Genomic DNA, 25,449 nt, shown 5'->3' with positions numbered 1-25,449 from the left:
CCCCGCGGAGGAGGCCCCAGCAGGCAGACCAGCCTGCCTGAAACCTCCCAACTCTCCCAGCCTGTTGCTTATTCATTCAGAGTGGGAAAGCGCCAGACCAGAGACCAGCCAGTACAGGGCTGGCCATGTAAGGGTCCAGGAGGTCCTGCCCGACCGGTGCCCTGCAGAGAGCCTTGTGCAGCCCTGGGCACCGCCCCTACCCTGCCCTGACCCCTTGGCCTCGAAATGCTGTCATCGGAGGAACAGTCCCGCTGGGGACAAGGCCAGGATGGACAAAGCTAGAGTTGGGGTAGGCAAGGAGCCATCCTGTCCTCAAAGCTGTGGGAAGAGAAGTGCGCACAGGAGGCCACTCCTGAGAGCCTCCCTATTCACCAGGCCTCTGCAGAGAGGCCACTATGGCTCTGGCCCGGCTCCGCTGGCAGCTGGGGGCCCTAGTGTGGGGTGCCTGCCTCTGCCTCCTAGTGCGCGGGCAGCAGACGCAGCGGGCGCAGGGCTCAGACCCGGGGCGCTGGCGGCAGCTGATCCAGTGGGAGAACAACGGGCAGGTGTACAGCCTGCTCAACTCGGGCTCAGAGTACGTGCCGGCCGGGCCTCAGGGTGCCGAGAGTAGTTCCCGGGTGCTGTTGGCGGGCGCCCCCCAGGCCTCGCGGCGGCGCAGCCAGGGAGGACCCCGGCGCCGGCAGGCCCCGTCGCTGCCCCTGCCCGGGCGCGTCGGCTCGGACACTGTGCGGGGCCAGGCGCGGCATCCATTCGGCTTCGGCCAGGTGCCCGACAATTGGCGCGAGGTGGCCGTCGGGGACAGCACCGGCATGGCCCGGGCCCGCACCTCCGTCTCCCAGCAACGGCATGGGGGCTCCGCCTCCTCCTCGGTCTCAGCCTCGGCCTTCGCCACCACCTACCGCCAGCCGCCCTCCTTCCCGCAGCAGTTCCCTTACCCGCAGGCACCCTTCGTCAGCCAGTACGAGAACTACGACCCCGCGACGCGGACCTACGACCAGGGCTACGTGTACTACCGTAGCGGTGGCGCAGGAGGCGGCCTGGGCGCAGGGGCAGCGGCCGTGGCCTCGGCGGGGGTCATCTACCCTTTCCAGCCCCGGGCGCGCTATGAGGAATACGGCGGCGGCGCCGAGGAGCAGCCAGAGTACCCGGCCCAGGGCTTCTATCCGGCCCCGGAGAGGCCCTACGTTCCGCAGCTGCAGCCGCAGCCGCAGCCGCAGGCCCCCGACGGTCTGGACCGCCGCTACTCGCATAGCCTGTACCACGAGGGCACCGCCGGCTTCGAGCAGGCCTACCCGGACCCGAGCCCCGACGCGGCGGCGCAGGTTAACGGCGGCGCCTACGGAGGCGACCCCCGCCTCGGCTGGTACCCGGCCTACTCCAACGTGCAGCCCGAGGCCTACGTTCCGCAGCCGCGGCCGGTAGAGCCCCAGCCTCCCTTCCGCGGGCTGGAGCCGCCCTACCTGCCGGTGCGCAGCTCGGACACGCCCCCGCCTGGTGGGGAGCGGAACGGCGCGCAGCAGGGCCGCCTCAGCGTGGGTAGCGTGTACAGACCCAACCAGAACGGTCGCGGTGAGTATGGGGCCCCAGAGCCCCGGTGTCGGAGGCCTCAGTGTCTGCCCCTGTTCACTAGTGAACTATCTGCCCTGAGCGCGGAGACCACTCCTCCCTCCATAAAAGCCTCTGCTGAGCTGCAAGTGAGGACACCCTCCCTACAACCAGCAGTCCCAGTGGGCCCCACCTCCCAGATTCCCCATCTCCAGGCATCATCAGATAAGCACTTGACCTCAGGTCGATTTGAACCACAAAGTGGGCAGTTCAAAGTCACCAGCAGCTCCTTGGAAGTACAGGGTCGCTGTCAGTCGGAAACGACCAGACTTAACAACACTTAAACAACAACAGACATCATTGGTGCCAGGATTTGCCCTGGGGCCTGGGGCCTGACCCTAGCTTTGTGGGTAGGGGGTGGAGGACCTGGCTGGACATTGGGAGAGGCGCCATCCTGACTTGGCAAGGGTCATCTGGGGACAAAGGGAAGAAGCTGGTCTCCCTGCCTCCCTCATTCCAAGTAAATCTTCCACCCTTGGAGGCGCCCCTTCACAGGGCAAGGCAGGGAGCCTCAGACACCTTAGGGTCAGAAGGGCATGAGGCCTGTCTCTGGAAGTGTGGCAAGTTCCCCATCCCTGGGCATAGGTGAACTTGGTCTGAATGGCATGAGGTTAGAGGGGAGGCTCCTGCCCCAGGCAGGGGTCCAGGCTAGGCAACTTGCTGGATGGCTTAGCGCTCCCTAAGGGGGAGGATGCAAGGAAGGAACTGGAGTGAGGCCTGGGATGCATTGGTGGGGGAGAAAGAGTGCAGAGAGGGGGCACTCAAAAACTTTAGTAACCATGATGAGTAATATCAAATGCAATATTATTTTTATAGCAAAATTAATATCTATGATGAACAAAATACTAATATTTAAAATAGAATCAATAACTGCTATGTGAAACCCCATTGGAGCCTAAGGCAAAAGAACTAATTAGTAATACTGATCCTGTCTTGATCTGAAAATTTGATATTTTGTTCATCACAGATTTGTTTGCCTGTGTCTTGATTTTTTAAAAAAAAACATTTTGTTAAGATCTTCCTTATCTTCATTACTGAGTTTTTAGGCACCAACTTAAATTTTGTACCTCGGGCCAGTGTATCATTCTCCTCACCCTCACCCTGGTCTAGGGAGAGTCCCGGGAGACAGCTGTGAGCTGGATGTGCTTCCAACTGGCTTGTTTAGGGGAATGGGACATGAAGATATGACCTCATGTTGGATAGGCCCGAACCATCTGCCCGGGAGAAGACAGTGGCTCTTACTCCTCAGATGGGCAGTTCCACAGTGCTGTTAGCACGTGGGGCTATTGCAGCAGAGATAAGGGCCTACCGGAGGTATGGCTGGCACGCTAACTGCCCTTTCTCTGCTATCTTAGAGCCCCCTCTCCCGTCGAAAACAGTCAGCTTTGGTCAGGATCTTCCGCTTAAACCTCCATGGATATACATCCCATCCCTGATCTGCCTCTTTCAAGCCATAATCATTGCCCTCCACCCATGATTCTCTGTTCCCCACTGAGATCACTACACCAGGCCCCTAGGTGAGGGCTGAACCCTGTGGGACCCATGGGACCCAGGCATGACACTTCTAGCCTTTGCCCTCTGTCACCAGCAGGGAGTGCCGCCTGTCTCAAGCCATGCTGACTCTAGTTCAGGACTCTGCAGAGGGTCCTCCTGCCTTCCTAGGATGTGCTGGAGCTGAAGGCTAGTGGGGAGGAGTGCCCCCATTGGTAGCACCCATCCCTCACATCCAAGGCATAGCACTGGAGTTGGGTGCCGAATTCCACTCTCAGCACCTACAGGCGGTCAGGACAGGAGAAGGCTGGAGGCATGTGATGGGTGAAGGAAGGATGCATTGTCCTGCCTACCCTGGCCCCACCCCAGCTGGTCCTCCCCAGGTACTTGCAGCATCCATCTAGCAGGGTATGTTACAGCCAATCATCAACTCCTCCTAGAATCTTAACCAAAAGGGGCTAGACTTTTGTAGCATCTTTTCTTAGAATGCAAGACCTCAGAGTGGAGTTCAGCCAGAAGGGCCCCACCCGGAGCAGAGGAGAAGACTGAGACCTCAAATGTCATAGTACGATGCTGGCAGCTCCAGGCCTGGGCTTCAGGCCAGTGAGGTTTCTAGGGACCCTCTTTGGCCTGTCAGTTCTTAAGGGAGCCATTTAATTCAGCGTGGGATGGGCCAGGGCAAAGCTGCTTCTGGAGTGGGGGTGCTTGGTGCTTAGCACCAAGGCCTCTGAGGCCCAGAGTTCATTTTGGGTCAAATCATTTCTCCCCTGAATGCAGTACTCTCAGTGCCAGGTCATGAGGGCTGATATGCATCAACTCTAGCCCTGCCCTGGAAGAGCACATAGCAGAGGGGGGCGTCTCACTGCTGTGATTGGGCAAGTGGGCGTTCTGGGAACCCAGAGGAGGGGACCTCCTCAGTCAGAAAGGACTTCCCACAGAGGTCCAAGAATTGCTGTAAGGAACCTCCTCTAGTTTTGGAGGTGATGGTCTGTACGGTAGAAGGGCATTAGTGGTCTTAGTGCCAAGTAAGATCTCCCCCCAGCCTCAGAAGCCCACAGCCCGCCTCCCAGGGCCTCCTCCCACCCTGGCCTGATTCACCAGTCTGGCAACCCCATGAAGGTAACGTGGAGCCATCCGCCTGGCCGTCTGCCTGGGCATCTCTAGTGGCTGAGACAGCTTGTCTGGGGCTCACAAGGGGGAGCAATACCGTCTCCCCCCATCATTGGTTCCCCCTCCCCACCTCTAGGCCTAGGCTATGGAAAATCCCAGCCCAGGAAAGGCCAAGACTTGTGCTTGAGATCAGACCCCCAGGCCTGGTGTGGGAGCCCAGGATGGATTCCCTGAGACTGACCTCATTCCTCCTGGCCTCTCACCAAGGGGTCTGAGGCTGGGCGCTGGCAGCCTGCGTGAATGTGTGGGCGTGGATGTGTCCTCACAACACCAAACACATGTGAGCACCACCCACAGCCCTCCATGTTGTGGTGGTTTCCAAGTGCCTGTCCTGAACCCTATTTCTTCCTCCCCATTGCCACCCAAGGCCTCTTGTAATACCATTGTCTGCAACTGCGGAACAACACTGGAAAAGATGACAGTTGGAAACAGGCCCAGAAAGGACCTTGCAGGGAGACCTGGAGGGTGGTCATCTGCCTCCCAGGCCCAGTGTGCCCTCGGGATGTGCCAGTTCCCACTGAGCCTCTGTTACAGGCAGCCCCCAGCTCCCTCAGCCTCAGTTTCTCTGAGTTGGTGGTCTCAGTACCAAGTAAGATCTCCCCCAGCCCCAGAACTCTGTTGTCCTCCTTCTAGGGCTTCCTCCCACCTTGACCTGATTCTCCATTCTGACAATCCCATGAAGGTAACATGGAGTGGGCTGCCTGGCCATCTGCCTGGGCATCTCTGGACACTGAGCCAGCTTTGCCTGGCATGTGTCCTCCATCCCTGTCCTTACACAGCCAGGCAGGGGCCAGGAGTGAGTTGCAGCTGCCTCCCCCCTGGTCTCCTGGCCTCTGTCTCCCTCTCCAGCATGTGCTGACTATGTTTCTCCCCAGCTCAGGAGGTTTCTGTGGCTCCCCAGGGCCCTCAGACAAAATCGAAATGCCTTAACCTACCACACCAGAACCTGGAACACCTCTTCCCTCCTCCTATCCTCCGCCTTCCTCTCTCAGGCCTTCATAGCCGCGTGGGCACATCTCCCTATACACAACTAGGCAGCCCTTAACTACAACATATATGCTTAGATAAGTCCTTATGGGACAATGGTTGAAGCACCCACCTGTGAACCAAAAAGTTGGCAGTTCGAACCCACTCAGTGGGAGAAAGCTGTGGCAGTCTGTTTCCATAAAGATTGTTGTTGTTGTTGTTGTAAAGTGCTGTCCAGTCTTCATAGCCACCCTGTTTAGGGTTTCTGAGGAGCGGCTGGTGAGCTTGAACCATCGACCTTGCAATTCAAACTGACCTTGCAGTCCAGTGCATTATTCTCAGCGCCACCCCAGGACTCCTCCATAAAGATCCCTATGGGACAGTTCTACCCAGTCTTATAGGGTCAGCATGATCTGGAATTGATTCGACAACTGTGGGTTTTGTTTTTGAATATTGTGCTTGCTCTCTGTATGATACTATCCTTGGAGCCTTCCAGTTAGAGGCCCATAATTCTCTTAACAATCCCATGAGGTAGGTACTGCTCTTAGCCCTATTTTGAAGATGGGGAAACAGAGGCCCTGAGAGGTTAAGCAACTTGCCCAAGGTCACAGAAGTAGTAACTGGTAGAGCCAGGATTTGAATCTCTTCAGCCCCCGCTCTTCCCTGCCCTGAAGTTCTTAAGATTGTTCCTTTAGAAAGAGATGGAGATTTCAGGCTGAGGAAATTGAGGCTAGAAGTTTGAGTGAGCTGTAGGGATAGAGGGATCTGGGTCTTTTTCCTGAGTCCCTGACCAGCAGTCTAGGGTCACTGGTGAATGAACAGGCAGACTTCCTGTCTCCTCCTCTCACCCTGATGTCAGGCATCCTCCTCTGGCCCCTGGCCTCAGACTGAATCATTCTCGTAAGAAGAAACACCTATTGTCAATAATAGTTATAATAATAAAGTCAGAAGCAAGTCGATTCTCACTCCTAGAAACCTGAGAGTTCTGTGTATCAGTTACTATGCTAAGCATTTCCCATTTAATACCCAACAACCTATGAAGTGGATCAGACGATCCTCCTTGTTGTACAGATGAGGAAGCTGGCTCAGAGAAGTCAAATCCTTCTCACACGGTCTTTGAGTTACTGAGTGGCTAAGCTCAGGCTAAACGGACTGTCTCTTCCCCTAACAACCCTCAACTTCACCTGCTCCTGCCCCAGGGAAGGGGGGTTGTCATTCTCTGTCACCCATCTCTCTGTGCTCATTGCTTCCCTCAGATCTTGTTGGGTGCCGTGGGGTCGGTTCCAACTCATAGCCACCCTGTAGAGAGTTTCCAAGGAACGACTGGTGGGTTTGAACCACTGACCTTGCAGGCCAGTGCTTTATCCTACAGTGCCACACCAGGATTCCTCCCTCAAGTGTAAACCCCCTGAAAAAACAAAATTTAGATTTTTGTCTCCAATTAGACGCATCTTTTGGGAATCTCTTTTTCTATGGGATAATACGCTAGACTGCAAGGTCAGTTTGAACCAAAAGGTCAGTGGCTCAAACTCACCAGCCACCCCTCGAGAACCCTATACAGAGTTGCTATGAGTCGGAACCAACTTGACAGCACTTATAACAACAAATATAATCTCAGCTATATTACCTAACCTAATGAACATTGTCTAACTTATTCCCAATAGTATACAAGTATCTTTTCAGTCTTTTGAAGTTGTGGGGGTGCAGGGTGGGGAGTCATTAGGGTCTTAATGGCACCAAACCTGACCAAACCAGGCCCTCTCCCCCCACCCCTCTCCTGACCCCAGGGGCATCCATGTTGTCTGGTCTCAGAATGGGGGCCCCTCCCCAGTAGCTCCCAGCCAGAGTCCACCCCACCTCCTGTCCATGCCAAAAACAAATGGAAAACTCCCCAGGGCAGTAACTGGAATGGGCAGGAGAGGAAGGGAGAGAGGAGGTGGCGGTCCGCCCAGCAACCCGCACCTGCTTCCAATTCCTGTGCCCGGCATTCCTGTGGGAGAACATGGGGCTTCGGAGCCTGGAATGGGAAGCTCTGGCTTGTCCCCTCCCCAGATTCTAACCTCACCCTTCTTGGCCACAGGCAGCTGGAGCAAGAGACCCTTTTTGTTTGGCTTCAGGATTCAGGGGAAGGGCTGGGCCTGGGTCCCTTTTCCTTGGCTTACTGGGAAAATAGGCATTTTCATATCACCTGAAGATTAGGGGTGGGGGAAAGAACATCAGAGTAGGAAGGGACTCTGGTGAGGAAGGTGACACCAGAGAGGTCCTCACCACCCAATCTTCAGGAAACAAACCATCCCTCCCCCTGCTTTGGGGGTTTTCCAACCCTCCAGGTAATCTTCTTTCAAAGGAAAGGACTGTAGGGATCAATTCCAGCTTCTACGCGATCATAAAGCCTGTGTTCATCTAGACCCTTGGTGGGGTGCAGACATGCTGAGGCTGGCCGTACAGGTATCAGCCCTGAACTGGGAGTGGATGCTTCTCTCTCACCTCTCTGACACGCACCTGCTGCACACTCAGAGCTGGGCCAGCAAGTGTGTAGCAGGTGGAGCCTCTGCCCTCAGGGACTCTCAACTGAGGAGGACATTCGTCCATTCATCAAAGTGCTTGTCTTGCTAAGTTCTGGTCTCTATTCTAGAGCTGGGTATTCATTTGTGAAAACAGTCAAAACTCTTACCTTTATGGGTCTTGTCTTTTTATGTATAACCCACAAGCGTTGTTATTATTTGGCATCGAGTCAGTTCCAGCTCCTAACGGTCTTGGTAACCTATAGGGTTACCAAGAGCGACTGTAATTTTGAACTGCCAATGTTGCAGTTATTAGCCCAGCGCACACCCTACAACACCACACCAGGGCTCCGTGAACATTGTTGTTGTTGTTGTCAAGTGCCATCGAGTCGGTTCCGACCCATAGCGACCCTGGATAGGGTTTCTGAGGAGTGGCTGGTGAGCTTGAACCGCCAATCTTAGAGTTCAAACGGCGCATTAACCCACAGCGCCACACCACATTAGAGACAGGCAAATAATAGAAGAAAGAGATCACAATAGATAAGGGAAATCAGGAGCCCAGGAGGAGGGGCAGAGGGTCTTGCAATTTTTACAAAAAGTGGTCATGGTGGACCTCCTTTGAGCCAAGACTTGAAAGAGATGAATGAGTGACCCAGGCACTTATCTGTGGAATGAGCATTCCTGACAGAGAATGGCCAGTGCAAAGGCCCTGGGGTAGGAAATGCCTGGCATTTTCAAATGTGTTCTTGTGTGACTAGAACAGGGTAAGAGATGGGGGTGATAGGAAACAGGTCGGAGAGGACCCAGGACCTAGGTGTGCACTGGGGCGTCACGGCTAACCAGCACCTAGCATTTCAACAGGACCTCTCAGCTGCAGTGTGGGGAATGGGCAGTGGTCATGGGGGCATAGGGAGGTCAGATTCAGGATCTATCTGGGAGGTGGAGCTGACAGGATTTCCTGAGGGGTTGGATGGGAGATGTGAGAGAAGAGAGGGCTCAGAGAAGACACAGAGGCCTGTGGCCTGTGCAGCTTGGAAGAATGAAGTTGCCGTCCACTGAGATGGAAAGATTGAGAAAGAGAACAATTTCAGGTCACTGCGAAAGGTCTGAAGGGCTCGAGCATCAATAGCTCGAGGGTTGTGGGCACTGAGGAAGGGCAGGAGCTGCCTTCACACTGGCAGGAAGCTCACGGTGGCAGCAAAAGGCTTGTCAAAAGAAGGTAGCTGACCTCCCTATGCTCTCTGGGTGGTTAACTCTATTGAGCAGAGCCCTGCCCTGCAGACATGAGGAGGAAGGCAGTCACTACCATTGGAGTCTGTGTCCAGTGTGGGTGACAGACATGTGCAGCCATGGGGAGGGACGATGAGGACTGAGAGGCGTGTGCGCATGTATATGTGAAACACAGGATTCTAGGGCAGCATGGGGTCAGAAGCTGCGAGTTGAACCAGTGGGGGTGTGCTGTGGAATAAAGAATAAATCTGGAAGGGACTGAGCAGACCGTGGAATGCCTTAGCTGCCACCTGAGAAGTCTGGACTTGATTCTGTGGCAGTGGGGAGCCATTGAAGGTTCTGGAACCAGCGTGGCAGCCACCATATCTCATTGGTCTAGGATGGGATCTCCGCTTCTTAATGAAGCAAAGTGAATTCTACAGCCCTCTCGCCTGCTGGCTCACCAACCAGGTGTGGCACCACAGGGCCTGATGGTGCTGATAATCTAATGTCCTGATTATTAGATGATAATTATGTGGGGCTTGAGAAGCTGTCAGCTCCAGCCCTGGAGGCCCTCTCTGGCTCATGTTTATTCCAGGCAACACTCTGGAGTGCTTTCTGCTTTCTCCCCACCTGGGAGCTCCTCTGAAGTTTGGGCTTCACTAGCCCCACTCAGCACATATTTCACAACAGACTGACGGGTTCCTGCTGGCCTGTGTTTATTCTCCAGTCCTGCACTCCAGAGATTAGGGCTATTTTGCATTCCATTTTCCATCATCTGCTTCTCATGAGCAGACAGCTTGGGAGGAAAGATTCTGAAGGAGACATGGTTATGGAGCACACAGGAAAGGGGAAACCGAGAGGGAAACAGGTGATGATGTGGGCAGAGTGGGCAGGAATGTAACCACAGGGTTCTCCTCCCAGGGCAGCTTCCAGCACTCCACTGAGCAGGGGGGAGCAGATTCCTAATGAAGCAGGAAGGATTTAGGTCAGAGGGTGGGAGAATTTCCTGACTGAGAAAGCCAGATCTGTAGAGGTTGTGAGAGGGCTCCAGCTCTTGCCCAAGGCTAGGAAATGAACTAAATAGCTCCCCAAATTATTTTAATCTCCAAGTGTTTATTGATCCTTCAAACCGGTGCAGAAGAACAGTCTGTCCAGCTCCCCATTGTCCAGATGGGAAAGTAAGCCTAAGAAAGGGGAGGGACTTGTACAATGAAGAAAGTGGACAGGATGGGGAACTGGCCAGCTGAAATCTTACCCATAAGAAGCACCAGCTAGGGTTTGCCAGGAAGGGAAAGACAGTTGCTGACCTAGGTTCCTGCTGCCCTCCGTTCCAACCCAAATTGGGGCAGGAGGACAGGGGTGGAGCACATTGGACCCCAAGAGTCAGTGTGGAGAGGCCCTGGATCCCTGGCCTGAGCAAGAATTCAGAGCCCAGGCCTGTGTCTTTACTGCCCTGGAGGGTCTGGCGTAGCCAGCCAAGACCTAAGAGATCACCCTCAAATCCATTGCTGCCTGTGGAACAGCCTCGGGGCCCAATTCACCTTTCCCTGCAATTAGACTGAACACATGGGGCCACTGAGGCCCAAAGAGGGCTTAGGTTTACTCAGGGTCACAAAGAAGCTCTGTGCCGGAGTAGACTCCTTCATCCCCACACTCCTGACCCATAGATATGTACTTGAACATTTGTGTATCTGTAGAAAATTTGCTGTGCATCTGGGGTGTGTATATGTTTTAGGGGGACCCTGAATCCACAAATGGTTAAGAAATCAGAGCTGTTAACTGAAATGTTGGAGGTTTGAATCCACCCAGAGGCTCCTACTGGGAGCAGAAGGCAGGACACTGATGGTGACCAAGGCCTCTCTGTGTACCCTGAGCAAGGCCATCTGCCTGACCTTTGGATGGTCAGACCCATTGCTCTTGGAGCTGGGGCTTGGGAGAGAGCTGAATGGGACTGGAAGGAACCCAGGGGTTAGAAAGGGTGCTAGATGTACAACATCACCAAGTATACAAGGGAACGTGCACACGCATCTTATCAGGCTTCACCACCAGCAGACTGGATAGACTTGGGCATGGCAGACGGTCACAGAGGAATCCTATTTAGCAACAAGCAATGAAGTAGGTAAATACATCTTAAACACTTACATAGACTTTAAAAAAAACAGATCAAGAAAAAGAACAAGAACTATATGGCAATCTCGTGTGCATGGTTAAAAACACACACATGAAAAATGTGAAAAACAGCGGATTATGTCTCATGGGGAGCCCATCTGTCAGAGTAGAAATGTGTTCCATAGGGTTATAATGGCTTCAATAGTTTGGAGGTAGATCACCAGGCATTTCTTCTGAGGAGCCTCTGAGTGGACTCAACATTTCAGTTAACAGCTCTGATTTCTTAACCATTTGTGGATTCAGGGTCCCCCTAAAACATATACGCACCCAAGATGCACAGCAAGTTTTCTACAGATACACAAATGTTCAAGGACATGTGTACAGATCAGGAGTGTGGGGATGAAGGTAAATAAGACAGGAGGGGGAACCTTGCAGAGACCAGTGATAATGGGTAGTTGGCTTGAAGCAAGAATTGTGATGAATTCTGTTCTCTGCACTTAGGAAACTGGGGAGGCTCTGGGAGATGTTTTTATTGGAACCTACCTTATAGTCTCCAGTTGCAGGGTCAAGGGCTAGATGAGATTATACATGGTGGATAAGAGACCCCAGACCCTTCTCAAAATGACATCCCTGTGACTGACTGGCATCCCTCACTGGTCCCTCGGCCTTTCCAATAAGCATTACCCTGTCTTCAGGATCATTCTTTAAAATGTACACGTCTTAGGATGGGGGTGATCACACAGGTCTGGGTATAACTGGACTTCACCTAACATTGACCATCCCACAAGCCAGAAACAGCAGAACGACATCCTTGCCCTTACATCCCACAGTCCTCCACTCAAGCCTGCCCTCATCTCCTTCCCAGCATCATACAGCCTTCCACCTCCACACCCAAGACTGATGAGTATGATGAAGGAGGGAGCCAAGAGCCCAAGTCTGCAGGCCTGCTTGCTGATGGAAAGCCCCCTGGGAGAGCAGGCTGGGAGAAGAAGGCCTTGTTCCTTCCTGGAAAAACATACCAGCTGAGAGAGGAGGCCACTCTACCCTGGGACCTTGGTTGTTGTTGTTGTTGTCAGGTGCCATCGAGTCGGAACTGACTCATAGTGACCCCATGCACAGCAGAAAGAAACAATGTCCGATCCTGGGCCAACCTCACTACCGCTGCCACACTTGAGTCCATCAATTATGCCACCTGGCCAATCCATCTTGTTAGGGGTCTTCCTCTTTTTCTCTGACCCTCCACCTTACCCAGCATGACATCCTTCTCTAGCGACTGTTTCCTCCAGACAATATGTCCAAAGTATGAGAGACAAAGCTTAGCCATCCTGGCCTCCAAGGAGCACTCTGGCTGCACTTCTTCCAAAATAGATCTATTGGTTCTTTTGGCAGTTCACGGCACTTTCAGTATTCTCCTCCAACACCACAACTCAAAGGCATCAATTCTTCTACAATCTTCCTTATTCACTGTCCAGCTTTCACATCCATATGAGGTTATTGAAAACACCATGGCCTGGGTCAGGCGCACCTTAGTCCTCAAGCTGACATCTCTGCTCTTCAATACTTTAAAAAGTTCCTGTGCAGCAGATTTGCCCAAAGCAATACGTTTGGTAGGGGGTCCCAAACCTGATCTGAACTTCCCAGAGCTTCTGCCTCCCAGACCAATAAGGGCAGTGGGGAGGGGGTGATGGTGAGGGGCAGCTGGGGAGTCACAGGAAGCTCAGAGATAGTGGAACAAAAATAATGACATGATGATGGAAGTCATAGCATTTATATGGAGTTCTAGATGAGGCAAAACGATTGATGGTGATTACAAAACAGATCATTGGTGGCCTGGAAAGGTGGAAGGGGGCAGAAAGACTGACTGCTGAGGGGCAGGAAAGGATATCCTGGGGTGTTGGAAACAATATAGTGTCATGGTGATGATAGTTAAATGAGTGTGTACATTTGTCAAAATTTACCCAACTGTCTACCTAAGATCTATGAATTTGGCTATGTGTAGGTATTAACTCAAAATGTTGATTTTAATAAAAAGAATAATGACAGAAAAAGGTCCTGGAGGACGGCTGGAACCTGGGAGTTTCCCCTGGGGCTACCTCAACTCACTGTATGACCTTGAGCAAATTCATTGCCCTCTCTGAGACCCCATTCCCTCCAGCACATCCAAAGACATGGGGTATCTTGGTGTCTTGGGGAAGCAGGGCTTGGAGCATGTGTGTGGATGGTGGTAATAGTCATGTATTAAGGCATTAACCTTTGGAGCAGCTTGCTTGACCGAGGCAGTGGGTGCCCACCTGATCCTGAAATTTAACAGTAAGTGGAGAATTTAACCATATCTAGAGCCAGGCTCAGGTCTCCAGTTGGGCCCAGAGACCCCAGGCTATCAGATTGTCTTCTGACTCCCCACGTGGGTACCCTTCAAATGCCTACCCCATCTTTACAGCATTAACCCATCCCAGTTCTGACTCACAACAACCTTCTAGGACAGTGTAGAACTGTTCCTAGGAGTTTGGAGACTATCAATCTTTGTGGGAGTAAACAACTTCATCTTTCTCCTGCAGAGCAGATAATGAGTTTGAGATGCTGACCTTGTGGTTAGCAACCCAATGATTAACCTCCTGTGCTACCAGGGCTCCTCTCTGTGGCATTGTGGTTGTTAAGTGCCGTCACGTTGGTTCTGACTCATAGTGACTCTGTATAGGGTTGCCAAGGAGCAGCGGTGGGTTTGAACCACCAGCCTTGTGGTTCAAACCAACCTTGCGGTCCAGTGCTTATCTGGCCAGGCATTTATTTATTTATTTATTTTTAAGTTTTATTGTGAATTGACGGCACATAACAACATTGTGAATTATGTGATAGTTTACATGGGAGAACATTAGTTTTACATTCATCCTATCGTGTATTATTTCATTGCCATGGTTACAATCCCCTCCACGCATCACCAATCAACGAAAGGGTACATCCTACAAGCCTACTCCCCTCTCCCTCCCTGGGTCCTGAGTCCCAGCTGCTCCATCTTTCCACATCATTATCTCTGCCTCCATCTTGGGGATTGCTGTTTCTCTGGGTAGGGTCCTGCTCTCCGCTCTTCTCCCTGCATGGTTCCAGGGACCTCTGCTCCTAGCCTGCAAAGTTAATCACTCCCCTCCTTGCCACAAAATGTCTACTTTTACATTTACAACCTTCACAATCAGTCCTGGTAACAATTATTCACCCTTTTATCACAAGAGACCTATCTGCATTTCCTTTCATCAGTCCCTCCTAGACAGATTGGATACTACTCAGTGGAGATTCTACCTTCCTCCATACCTTCTGGATCTAGGTTCCCTCTTGAAAGATTGTAAGCCAGTCATTTCTTGCCTTTGTAGACCCCCCACCATTTAGAGTTTACAAAAAAAGCCCACCTCACTCAGTTAAAATAAAAAAGAATTGATGATGTCAAAGCAACTCCGTTTAGTGTTTTTTTGTTTTGTTTTGTTTTGTTTTTAAGCACAAAGGTTTAGCACATCTGTGGACACACAGCAGTGAGTCCGAGACTCGGAGTTCTTGGCAGGAATCAGGCCTCAGTGTGTGACCAGGAACTGGGCTAAATCTGTGACCAGGGTCAAGGCTCGGTGTGTGACCAGGGTCAGAGCTTACTCTGTGTGCACGTTTGGAGGCTAGAAATGTCCCTGAGGACCCTGGCCTCTTATTCATCTGGCCCTTCCAGCTTCCCTGGACTGCACAGCCAGCTCATGGAGTGGCCTGGAGAGGCAGGGTTGGGCCAGAACAGTTCTGCGGAGCCATCTGTGCAGTGTTTATTGAAACTGGGCCTAGGCGGGGAGGCAGGCTGTCTGGGGCTGAATGCTGGGTCCCAGGAGGTTCCAGGCCCAGCTGACCCAACCCTGACTTGTTGCTGAGAAAAGGCACTTACTTAGATGATGGTAAATGGGGATGTGCCCTCTTCCTCCCTCTTCCCCAGAGGCTGCCCAAGACCGAGTGAGAACTAACTCCCAGCTTGGCACCAAGGTGGCCTCTTTCTTTGAGGGCCTGAGGACCCTATGGAAATGACTGCAGGCATTCCTGGGGGCTTGGGTAATTGGGCCTGGGCTTGCCAAGACGTCCCCTATCAGCCAGGAACCACCTCATCCTCACCCACCCTGTACTCCAAGCTGCCACTTCATTCCGAGTAGGTGAGATCACACTGGCTGTCTGGACCAGCCACCCCCACCCCCCCACCCCACCCCCAGGAGGCCCGGGCCCCAGGGAGAACAAGGCCAAAGTCTGGAGCCCAAGGTGTGTGGTGTGAGGTGGCAGCTTGGAGTGCAGGCAGATGCTTCTGTCAAAGCCTTCAAAGTCAGCGTTCATTTCTTCTGCCTCATCTCTGAACCTAACACTGACAAGAAATGGTTTTGGCAGCAAGGGGAAGGGGCTGGAAGAGTGTCTAAATGACTCAAGCTCTCCCCTCCCCATCCCCCATCCCATTCCTTGCCCTCCCCCTCCCCCTGACTCCCAAGAGCAGAACATGAGGAATTTCAACCTCATTTCACCCTCATCTATCATTTACCTCCCCGAATCCTTGAGGTTTGAGAGAGGAAGCGACTTAGATACCCAGGCCCAATCTCTGTCAATGGCTGAGGTGGGATAGAGTCCGGGCTCTGGAGTCTCCCCTGTTCACCTGCTGGCCCACCTCTCCCAGTGTTAAGATAATTGTGCCTTTATTCAATGCAGAAAGGGGTCTTCTGGACTCCTGAGTTTGATTTCTGCATATTCCTAATTATGTGGACCAACTCTTTCATGGGGAGTGGAGTGCAGGCCAGCTCTGACACAGCCCAAGGGCTGCAATGGTCTCCAGCCTTCCCCAGGGAGCTTGACTCTAGGTCCAGCAAGGGAGAGAGTCAGGCCCTCTCTCTGGTCAGGGGTAAAGGATACAGACAGGGAAGGGTGTGGTCAGGTCCGGGGGGCCCCTGGCAGGAAGAGGGGAGTCCTGAGAAGGTCGGGCTGGGCGCCCAGTTGAGGATCCTCCGCTGTCAGCAGCCTGTTGAGAAAGTGTTTTCCTTCCAGCCCCTCCCTTCCTGCCATCTCCAACTGCTGCCGACCAAAATTCACCTGGCTCTGCCGGAGAGCCTTCTTCCACCCATTCTGGGCCAGAAGCCCAGTTCTCTCTTGGTGGCTCATACATACGTAGGGGGTAGGGGTGGGGTGACAGGAGCAAAGGGCCAGAGGACATGGAATTAAGGTCTTGCTTCTCTCAGCCCTGGCTTCTGGCCCTTGTTCATGCTGTCCCCCTTTTCCTCACTCTGGCTCCCTGAAATCTGCCCCGTCTCCCAGGTCTTGATCCTGTCCCAGCTCTTCCAGGATGTCTCAGTGTTTCCCCAATCCTGGAGCTCTGAATTCATCCAGCCACATGGGAACCCATGACCAAGCACCCAGAGGGGATGGTCCAAATCACACACCTAGCTCTGGTGGGGAGGCTTCCTAGAGGAGGGGACAGCTTACATAGAAGAAGAATGGCAAAGGGTATTTGGGGCTGGGAGAAGCCTCCGGGCATTAGCACTGGTCAACCTGACCCCTTCCAATGCCATAGTCATCCTCTCTCTCTCTCTCCTCCTTCCCACTCCAGGTCTCCCTGACTTGGTCCCAGACCCCAACTATGTACAAGCATCCACTTACGTCCAGAGAGCCCACCTGTATTCCCTGCGCTGTGCTGCAGAGGAGAAGTGTCTGGCCAGGTAAGGGCTGAGGATGAAGCATAGAACATTGAGACAGACCATCCAGGAACAGCCAGGTTGCTCGTAAGCTGCATGACCTTGGCCAAGTGCCTGAGTCTTTCAGGACCTTGACCTCATCATCTGTGACTCTTCCCTGTCTCAGGGGAGCCAGAGGGGAGAAACAAGCCACTACTGACTGTTTTTGCATATGTCACTGTACAAGGAATTTGATTTTTGCTTCAGCATTTTATCTTTATTCCAGCTCTAAGATGTCTACTGCGCCCATTAGTTTCACTGAGGAACAGTGAAAGCATCTGAAAACTTTCCAGTTAGAGCTGCCTAACGAAAAGCTTCCTCGTGAGGAGTCTAGGTTTCTGTGCTAAGGCAAAGACTTAGGGAACCCATATAGGATGGACAAACTTTCTGGGTAGAGAGCAAGATTACGGAAGTTCTGGCTTTGGTCCGGGCTGTCTTTGTCTGGGACATGGCAGGGGCAGTAATCACAGGTGACAAAGAGCCCTCGGTTGTATGTGGCTCTAGAAGAGGAGAGCAGCATACACAAACCCAGAAATGGAACCCAGCCAAGTCTCCATTGTTTGTGAGTGATTCCGCCTCCCGTCGAGCTTGCGTCTCAATTTATTAACAGTCCATATTCTGCTCAAATGCATGTGCTCTGGGGACATCCCTCTGTGCTAAGAGAACTAGTTAAAATTACACTTAGAGGCCTCTTTTGTTAACATCTGTTTTGAAAGCACCGATTTTTCGTAATTACTTGCTCCTTTTGATATCCACACTTGCTATTTACCCTGACTCTTGAGTATCTAGGAAGTCCTTGCGAACTTCAGTGTTTTCTCATTTATAGAACCTCTACTCTAAAGCCACTCAGAATAGCATCGTCTGTTCATTACCTGTCTGTAACAAGATAAGAAACTTGTACCAGAATGCAAATCAACTCACTGCTTCCTTCATTGAGAAAATCTTGCTTCAGTTTTAAAATCAATCAGACAATCAAAGTCAGCTGAACTCAGCGGTGTGCTTAGTAAGGTGGTGGGTTTACATTCTGGTACAAGTTTGGTCTCATCACAGACCAGCAACAGTGCCTATGCTGGCACCGGTCCAAGGGCCACACTTTGAAAAGCACTCAGTGTGCCTGCTTATTCAGGTCTTGTGTCATCTCTGTTGTCATTGGAAAGAGAGCTTCATGTGCCTGCTATAATTCCTCCAGCAATGAGGAACTGACAGCCTTAATGCAGCCCATCCAGTTTTGAGGAGTTTGCGACAAAGCCAAACCATCACTGCGTTTTCATGGGACATTCTGTGTGCCCTGACATGACCTTCCTGATGGGGTGAAGAGAAGGCCTCTGCCCTGGGGTGTCTCCTTGTCTGGTTGCACAGAGTGGCCCCTCACTCATGACCCAGTGACAGAGCCAATCAACATGGAATGAGATAAGAGCTGAAACGAGGGGTTCACAGGCTGAAACTGTGGGAAGGGAGAGATTGGCAAGGACTGAGGTATCTGAGAAGACTGGGCCCAGGACTGCAGACCTAGAAAACCTGCAGACATGGAACTCTGGATCGGGAGGGCCCTCCAAGATCCTCTAAAGTGTGGTCCATGAACGGGTGCCAGTTTGCACAATACACACAGAACCCAGAGAAGGAAAGGGACATGTTCCAAGTCTTCCCACAAGTTTATGGCCAAGCTGGGCCTAGAACCTCGACCCGTTTGGTTTCCCACGGTGTGCTGTGCTGAAGAGAAGGGCAAGATTTAAATGAAAGGAAGATGTTTTGTTCCAACCAGACGCAGACAGATTCCAGGCCTCCCCCAGACCAGGCTGAGGGCTTTTCGTTCTGGCAGACAGGAGTCTGAGCCGCCTGCTGTCCAGACATCTTCTCAGAGAGAGATCTAATCCCCACAGCTGGCCACCTCCTTCCTCTGACCGTGGGACTCAGACCTTAATGAGTGTCAGGGGAGTGCCCTTGAGCCAGCGAGAAGCCTGTTGGCACACCTGTGTGTTGCAACCTCTCTTCCTCCCCTCATTCCTCTCTCTTCCCTCTGCCCTTCTCACAGGGCACGTCTCAGTTAGACATTAGAGGTCAGCACATGAATGTCAGCAGGCAGTCTGCCCCAGACCTATGCTCCCTGAATGGAAAGGTGCAAATCTCAGGCTTGAGTACACAGTCCCCTTGGGCCCAGTGCAGGACATGTATGGTGCCAGGGTATGCTGCAGGCAGCACGGTTGGTTCTAAGGGGTGCAGTCAGGACAGACTTCCTGGAGGAGGGTGATCTGAGTTGGGCCTAGGAGGTTGGGTGAGCATTGGAGTTTTAGATGGCGTGAGCTGCTTGGGCAGAAGTTTGGGTCAGGGAAAGAGCTGAGCCTGTTTGAGGGCCTGTGTGTGAAGCTGGAGCCCAGGGTATGTGACAGGACCAGGAAAGTGAAGAGGCTTTGACACTGAGGAGATCGTGTCTGATTTGATGCCCACATGCAAAACATGACACATATTGGTCAATAGTTAGGATTCTGGTGCAGGAAGGAAAATTTATTAGACTGTCCAGGATAGGGGGCTACTTTGGAAAATAAAATCTCTAAAGACTTTAATATGTCTGTTCCCCACTTCAAAGGGGCTGTCTCCAGCTGAGAGTCAATTGCAGGACTCAGGGGCCCCCAGAAGGTCACCGTTGGCCCGATGGACACCTGCTTTTGGGAGACTCCATGGTAGAGGCCAAAAACGAGGGATGAGGAGACTCTCAGAAGGTCAAGAGGGTAGGCAGAGACCAGAGTCCCAGCTGCTGGGGAGGAGCCAGATATGAGGGATGATGAGGAACCAAGACCAGAGGCCAAGAGCCTGGGGCTGGGGGCTGATCAGCCCATTCAGGGCTTTGGTGTCACTGTCCCACAAACCCTGCTCACTCATCTCCCACCTGTCTCCACAGCACAGCCTATGCCCCTGAGGCCACTGACTATGACGTGCGGGTGCTGCTGCGTTTCCCCCAACGTGTCAAGAACCAGGGCACAGCCGACTTCCTCCCTAACCGGCCCCGGCATACCTGGGAATGGCACAGCTGTCACCAGTGAGTGGGGGTGGGGGTGGGGGTGGGATTGGGGGGCAGAGCAGTCAGCCAGCCTCTGGTTCTGGGATTCGATATCTGCCTCCCTATGCCGTGAGAGTGCCATGAAGTGCAAGTGCTTATTGAAGACCCCGGGTCCTTGTCACTGGGGTAGGACTTTCTAGGAGAAGCCTTAAACTCTGGGCTGGAAGGTGGGGCATGGGTGTATCCGTCTTGATGTTGCTGTTATTAGGTGTGGTTGAGTTGGTTCTGACTCCTTGTGACCGTATATATAAGAGAACGAAACACTGCCTGGTTCTGTGCCAGCCTCAAAGTTGTTTTCTAGCTGAACCCATTGTTATAGCCACTGTCTCAACCCATCTCATTGGGGTCGTCTTCTATTTTTGCTGACCCTCTACTTTCCCAGGGACTGGGTCCCACCTGATGATGTTTCCAAAATACACGGGATGAAGTTTTGCCATCTTGATCAGGGATGGAATATAGGGCATTGCCCAAGGAAGGCCAAGACAGGTGGGAAACCCAAAACGGAAGTGAGGAGCACTGGAGAGGAGCGCTTCTGGGGTAGCTTGGCTAGGTGGGGAGCGCAAACTAGACCGAAGAATCCAGGCTGGCCAGGAGCTGTGTCCCAGCAGGGTCACTTGGGCCCATCTCAGGGTGGAACAGGATGGGAGGCCCATGGTGACTGGGCTCTTATCTCCTCTTCGCCCCTCTCGTACCCCACCTCCCAGACATTACCATAGCATGGACGAGTTCAGCCACTATGACCTACTGGATGCAGCCACAGGCAAGAAGGTAGCTGAAGGTCACAAGGCCAGTTTCTGCCTGGAGGACAGTACCTGCGACTTCGGCAACCTCAAGCGCTACGCATGCACCTCTCATACCCAGGTTGGGGCAGAGGCAGGATGGGGGACGCGGGACCACTGGGGGCGAAGCCCTGCCTGGAGGTAGAAGCACAACACCAGGGTCACTCCAGTCAAAGCGAGGTTCCTTAGGGCACCCTGAGGCCCTGCTGGGATTGCCCCCACCCGTGTATCCTGCCCATAGGAGTCTGCTCATGAAGAGAAAGGAATATTCTGACAAAGTCTAGATGGCATGATGTCCCCTCTGCCCACGTATCTACCCAAATATGCCTTTCCATCAGTCCATCTCCATCCGTATAATGTCTGTCCATCTATCCACTCTCAATCCAAACACCCTTCTCTCCTTCATTTGATCCCATACAGCTGACTATTCTCTCGCTTCTTCCTCATCCATCCATCTAATGGGCCTAGGAAGGTAGCAGAACCCACCCTGAGCAGCTTCCCAGTGAGGGTGGGCATGGAACGGCTCTGGGGGATGGGCTACACCCCAGCCTCTCCTTCTGTGTCTCTCCCCAGGGCCTGAGCCCAGGCTGCTATGACACCTACAATGCAGATATCGACTGTCAGTGGATCGACATAACCGATGTGCAGCCTGGGAACTACATCCTCAAGGTGGGTCTCCTGGGCTGGAGCACTTCCTGCAACCAAATGGGCATGCTCAGTGGTCCCCAGTCCTGAAATATGCTTCAGTTTCTGGGCAAGTTTCCTTAACCCCAGCTGATGAACGGAGGCATCAACCCATGGTAGCATAGCCTCTCTTTCCATAAAGACACTTGGGAATCTTCGGCCCGAGTTGGTAGTGTGGAAGGAAGTGGAAACTCTGTCTTCTCTAAATGATAAAGGAACCGAGAGGAAGGGAGGACTTGGAAAGTTCAGGTGGCCCATCTCCCTGCCTCCAGGCAAGGCAGGCTTTTTTGAGCCTTCTCCAAGAGGAGCCTTCAGTTCCCCCACAGTGACCCTTGCAAAGCTGAGGACTTCTGTGGCCAAGTCCCTTGAACCTGAATCCCTCCTGCTATAGTGTGTGCCCACTCCGTCCCCTTCCTCGGTGGAGGAACAGGTAGAAAAGCATGTTCCAGACACACAGCCCACCTTGGCCCAACTCTGCAGGTTGTATGGCTACCCAGTTGTCATGATCTACCTGGAAAAGTCGAATCTCAGCCTCCTCAATGCAGGTGGAAAGTGAAGGTGATGATCATTCTTCCAGCTCTCTTGGCCCCACTCTACACAGAAGTTCAGGCGAGATTGAGCAGGGAAGCTGGGCATAAGACACAGGCTGCTGGGAAGGCCGCATTCAAAACACAATGAACTTTAAACAAACAATAAATAAGGAGGAATCTGATGCAGACCGTGCAGACCCAGTCAGGAGGTCAAGACCCTGTGGGCCCAAGCATTGTTGACCGTCCAAACCATAGGCTCTGAGGATCAGACTTTAGCCACCTAGTAGACATAGCAAACTGTCCCTCATCTGATTATTCAGTAATGCTTGTTAGTAATCTCATACATGAGCCCTGGATATCCACAGACAAATGTAAAAACCTTCCCTAAAAGCCGAGACTGTAAATTCCAATAAGCCAAGTCCCCCCCATCCAAAAAAAAAAAAAGCTAAAGAGGATAGAGAGAAACACTGTAAACTGATGATATATGGAGGGGATAATAATCAATGTATTGAAACAAGCTATATGAATGGTTGAATGTGAAGCTGATGATGTGCTCTGTAAACTTTCACTCAATCCAAAATAAAAACATTTAATAAAAAAATTTAAAAAAAAGAAAGAAAGAAAAAAAACACAATGAACTAACTGTGCAGTCCCTCCTGAGACCTCCCCAACAGACTCATGTGAGCTCTGCCCCGTCAGGTGTAGTCCTGTTCTCCCCTCATTCATCTAGCCCTCAAGCATGTCTGAAGGCCCCCTGAGTTCTAGGAGCTAGGACTACAAACCAAGTAACACACAGTGCCTGCTCTTAAGGAGTGTCTGCTGTTGTGAAGTGCCATCAAGTCAGTGAGGAGTGTTGTTGTTGTTTTTAAGTTCCATCGAGTCGGTTCTGACCCATAGTGACCTTGTATAGGGTTTCCAAGGAGCGACTGGTGAGCTTGAACCACTGACCTTGCAGTCCAGCACATTAACCTACAGTGCCACACCAGGGCTCCTGAGGAGTATCTGGTGGTGGTGGTTATGAGCTGTGGAGTCGGTTCCTACTCATAACAACCCTGTACAGGGCTTCTGAGGCTATAAATCTTTACGGGAGCAGAAAGCCTCATCTTTCTCCCGCGGAACGGCTGGTCATTTCGAACTGCTGACCTTGTGGTTCATAGCCTGATTTGTAACCACTATGCTACCTAGTCCTGGTGTGGCGCTGTGGATTAATGTGCTGGATTGCAAAGTCAGTTTGAACTGCAAGGTCAGTGTTTCAAGCACACCAGCTGCTCCTTGGAAGCCCTATACAGGGTCACTATGGGTCAGAACCGACTCGATGGAACTTAACAACAACAACAACACTCCTCACTTATCAACCGTCTCGTTATCTGACATTTTGCATTTACTACAAAAGTAAAAAATATACTGTCCAAACTATTTTGTGCATTAACACCATACAGTTGACAGTAATGAATACCAAGAAGGTGCGAGGCAAGAGTAAAGCTGGCTGTGATGGTTAAAGTTACATGTCATCTTGACTGGGCCATGATCCTCAGTAGTTTGGCAGTTATGTGATGATGAAATTTGGCAGTTATGTGATGATGAAATTTGGCAGTTACATAATGATGTAGGAGGGGACTTCAAAAAGTTGGTGGAAAGATGGGGTGAAATGATAATGGAATTTTTCCACCAACTTTTTGAAACCCCCTCCTAGTCATCCTTCATTTTGTGATCTGATGTGGTGGTCATCCTTTATTTTTGCCTAATAACAATTTTCACATAACTACCTGGTGTGGCACTATGGGTTAATGCCCGAGACTGCAAAGCCTGAGAAGTCGGCGGTTCAAGCTCACCAGCTGCTCCTCGGAAACCCTACACAGGGTCGCTATGGGTCAGAACCGACTTGATGGCACTTCACAACAACAACAGACCTGGTTTTGGATGAGTCTTGAGCTGAGGTTCTGTAAGATCAACACTGGACTGGTAATACAAAGTTGGCAGTTCTAACCCATCAGCCATTCATGGAAACCCTATACAAGTTTGCTGAGTCAGAACTGACTTGGGTAGCTTAGCACAACAATAGCATCCTGGTCTTGGAGTCCGGGTGTGGCACTTTAGCATAAGCACTAGACTGATAACTGCAAGGGTGGTGGTTTAAACCCAACAGCCATTCCTTGGAAACTCTATACATGGTCACTATGACTCGATGGCACTTAACAACAAAAATACCACCTGGTCTTTGGAACCTAACTATGTTGATAAGTGAAGAATGGGCAAAATACAGATACATCTGTCCTTAAATGTTGTGCACATAAAGCTGAACCCTAACCCAAGAAGGCTTCACCCCAACTAAGCCAACATTTAAAAGACTTTCTTATGTCCTCAGTTCATTTTCTGGTGGTGGTGGTACATGTTGAGCCTATGAAAGGTTTCTGAGGCTACAGATCTTTACGGAAGCAGAGAGCTTCACCTTTCTCTTGAGGAGCAACTGGTAGAGTCAAACTGATGACCTTGCAGTTGGCAGCCCAACTCCTAATCCACTGTGCTACCAGGGATCCTCGTTAGTTTCCTAGGCTGTAACGAATTACTACAACCTGGCTAGCTTAGCACAACAGAAATTTATTCTCTCACGCTTTAGAAGGCTAGAAGGCCATAATCAAGGTGTCTGCAGGGCTGGTTCCCTCTGCAGATTCTGAGGGAGAGACAATCCCATTACTCTCTCCTCGCTTGTGGTTGCCAGAAATTCTTGGACTTCCTTACTTGTAGACATATCACTTCAGTCTCTCCCTGGTTTTTGTTTTTGTTTTGTTTTGTTTTCACATGACCTTCTTCTCTATGTATCTGTCTGTCTCCTCGTCTCTTCTTATAAGGATATTAGTTGATGGATCTAGGGTCCATCCTTAACTAATTGTACCTATAAAGACCCTATTTCTAGTTAAGGTCCCATTTTGAGGTTCTGGGTAGATATGAAATTGGGGGATACTATCCAACCCACTACATGACCTAACAGCTCCTTTTCAGATAAATTCCACAGGTAGAGTTTGGGCCCATCATCTCAATGAATGTCAGGGGTCTCTGAGTTCCAAGACAGGACATGCCAACTACTGGCATCCGACAGGCCCTCAGTGGGCCAGCTAGAGGGAGGGAGCTTCATAGTTGGAGAAGTGAGGCACTCAATCCCTGCTCAACCCCTTAGTCACAACCGTGTCCTCTGGAGCAGAACTCAGCCTCTCTGTCCCTGAGTGACCAGGGCAGGTCCTGGTACAGGCAGTAGCTCTGTGGACACCTCAGCTCTTCTCTGAAGGAGCCCTGATAATGTTTAGACTACATGCCGTCTCTTCTTTCCTCTCTTGTCTCTCTGCATCTCTCCCTGGCTCTCTTTCTATATCTTAGTGTCTTGTGTCTCCCTCTCTCCATACCTCCTCTGTGTCTGTCTGTCTCCACCACCTTCCAAGGTTCCAGGTGATATGAACTCCGCACCTCCAACTAAATCCCTTTTCTCTTTGTCCCTTCTTCCCATAGGTGCATGTGAACCCTAAGTACATTGTTTTGGAGTCTGACTTCACCAACAACGTAGTTAGATGCAACATCCACTATACAGGTCGCTATGTTTCTACAACAAACTGTAAAATTGTCCAGTAA

General features: G+C 51.6%; 1 protein-coding gene across 2 annotated transcripts; it reads left to right on the top strand.

Annotated features, from left to right (window-relative positions):
- Positions 1–395: 395 nt before the first annotated feature.
- LOXL1 (lysyl oxidase-like 1) lies at positions 396–25,449 on the top strand. 2 transcript variants are annotated; one of them, XM_006866502.1, is made up of 7 exons: positions 396–1,400; positions 1,431–1,569; positions 16,657–16,765; positions 19,677–19,814; positions 20,540–20,696; positions 21,188–21,283; positions 25,330–25,449. In XM_006866502.1, the coding sequence occupies exons 1-7, from the start codon at positions 396–398 to the stop codon at positions 25,447–25,449; spliced, it is 1,764 nt and encodes a 587-aa protein (XP_006866564.1). The 2 variants fall into 2 exon arrangements, with proteins under 2 accessions (XP_006866564.1, XP_006866563.1); XM_006866501.1 differs by having other exon boundaries at positions 396–1,569.

Source organism: Chrysochloris asiatica, unplaced genomic scaffold, assembly GCF_000296735.1.
Source record: "Chrysochloris asiatica unplaced genomic scaffold, ChrAsi1.0 scaffold00092, whole genome shotgun sequence".
NCBI classification, from domain to species: domain Eukaryota; kingdom Metazoa; phylum Chordata; class Mammalia; order Afrosoricida; family Chrysochloridae; genus Chrysochloris; species Chrysochloris asiatica.
This window is presented reverse-complemented; position numbering and strand designations above follow the sequence as displayed.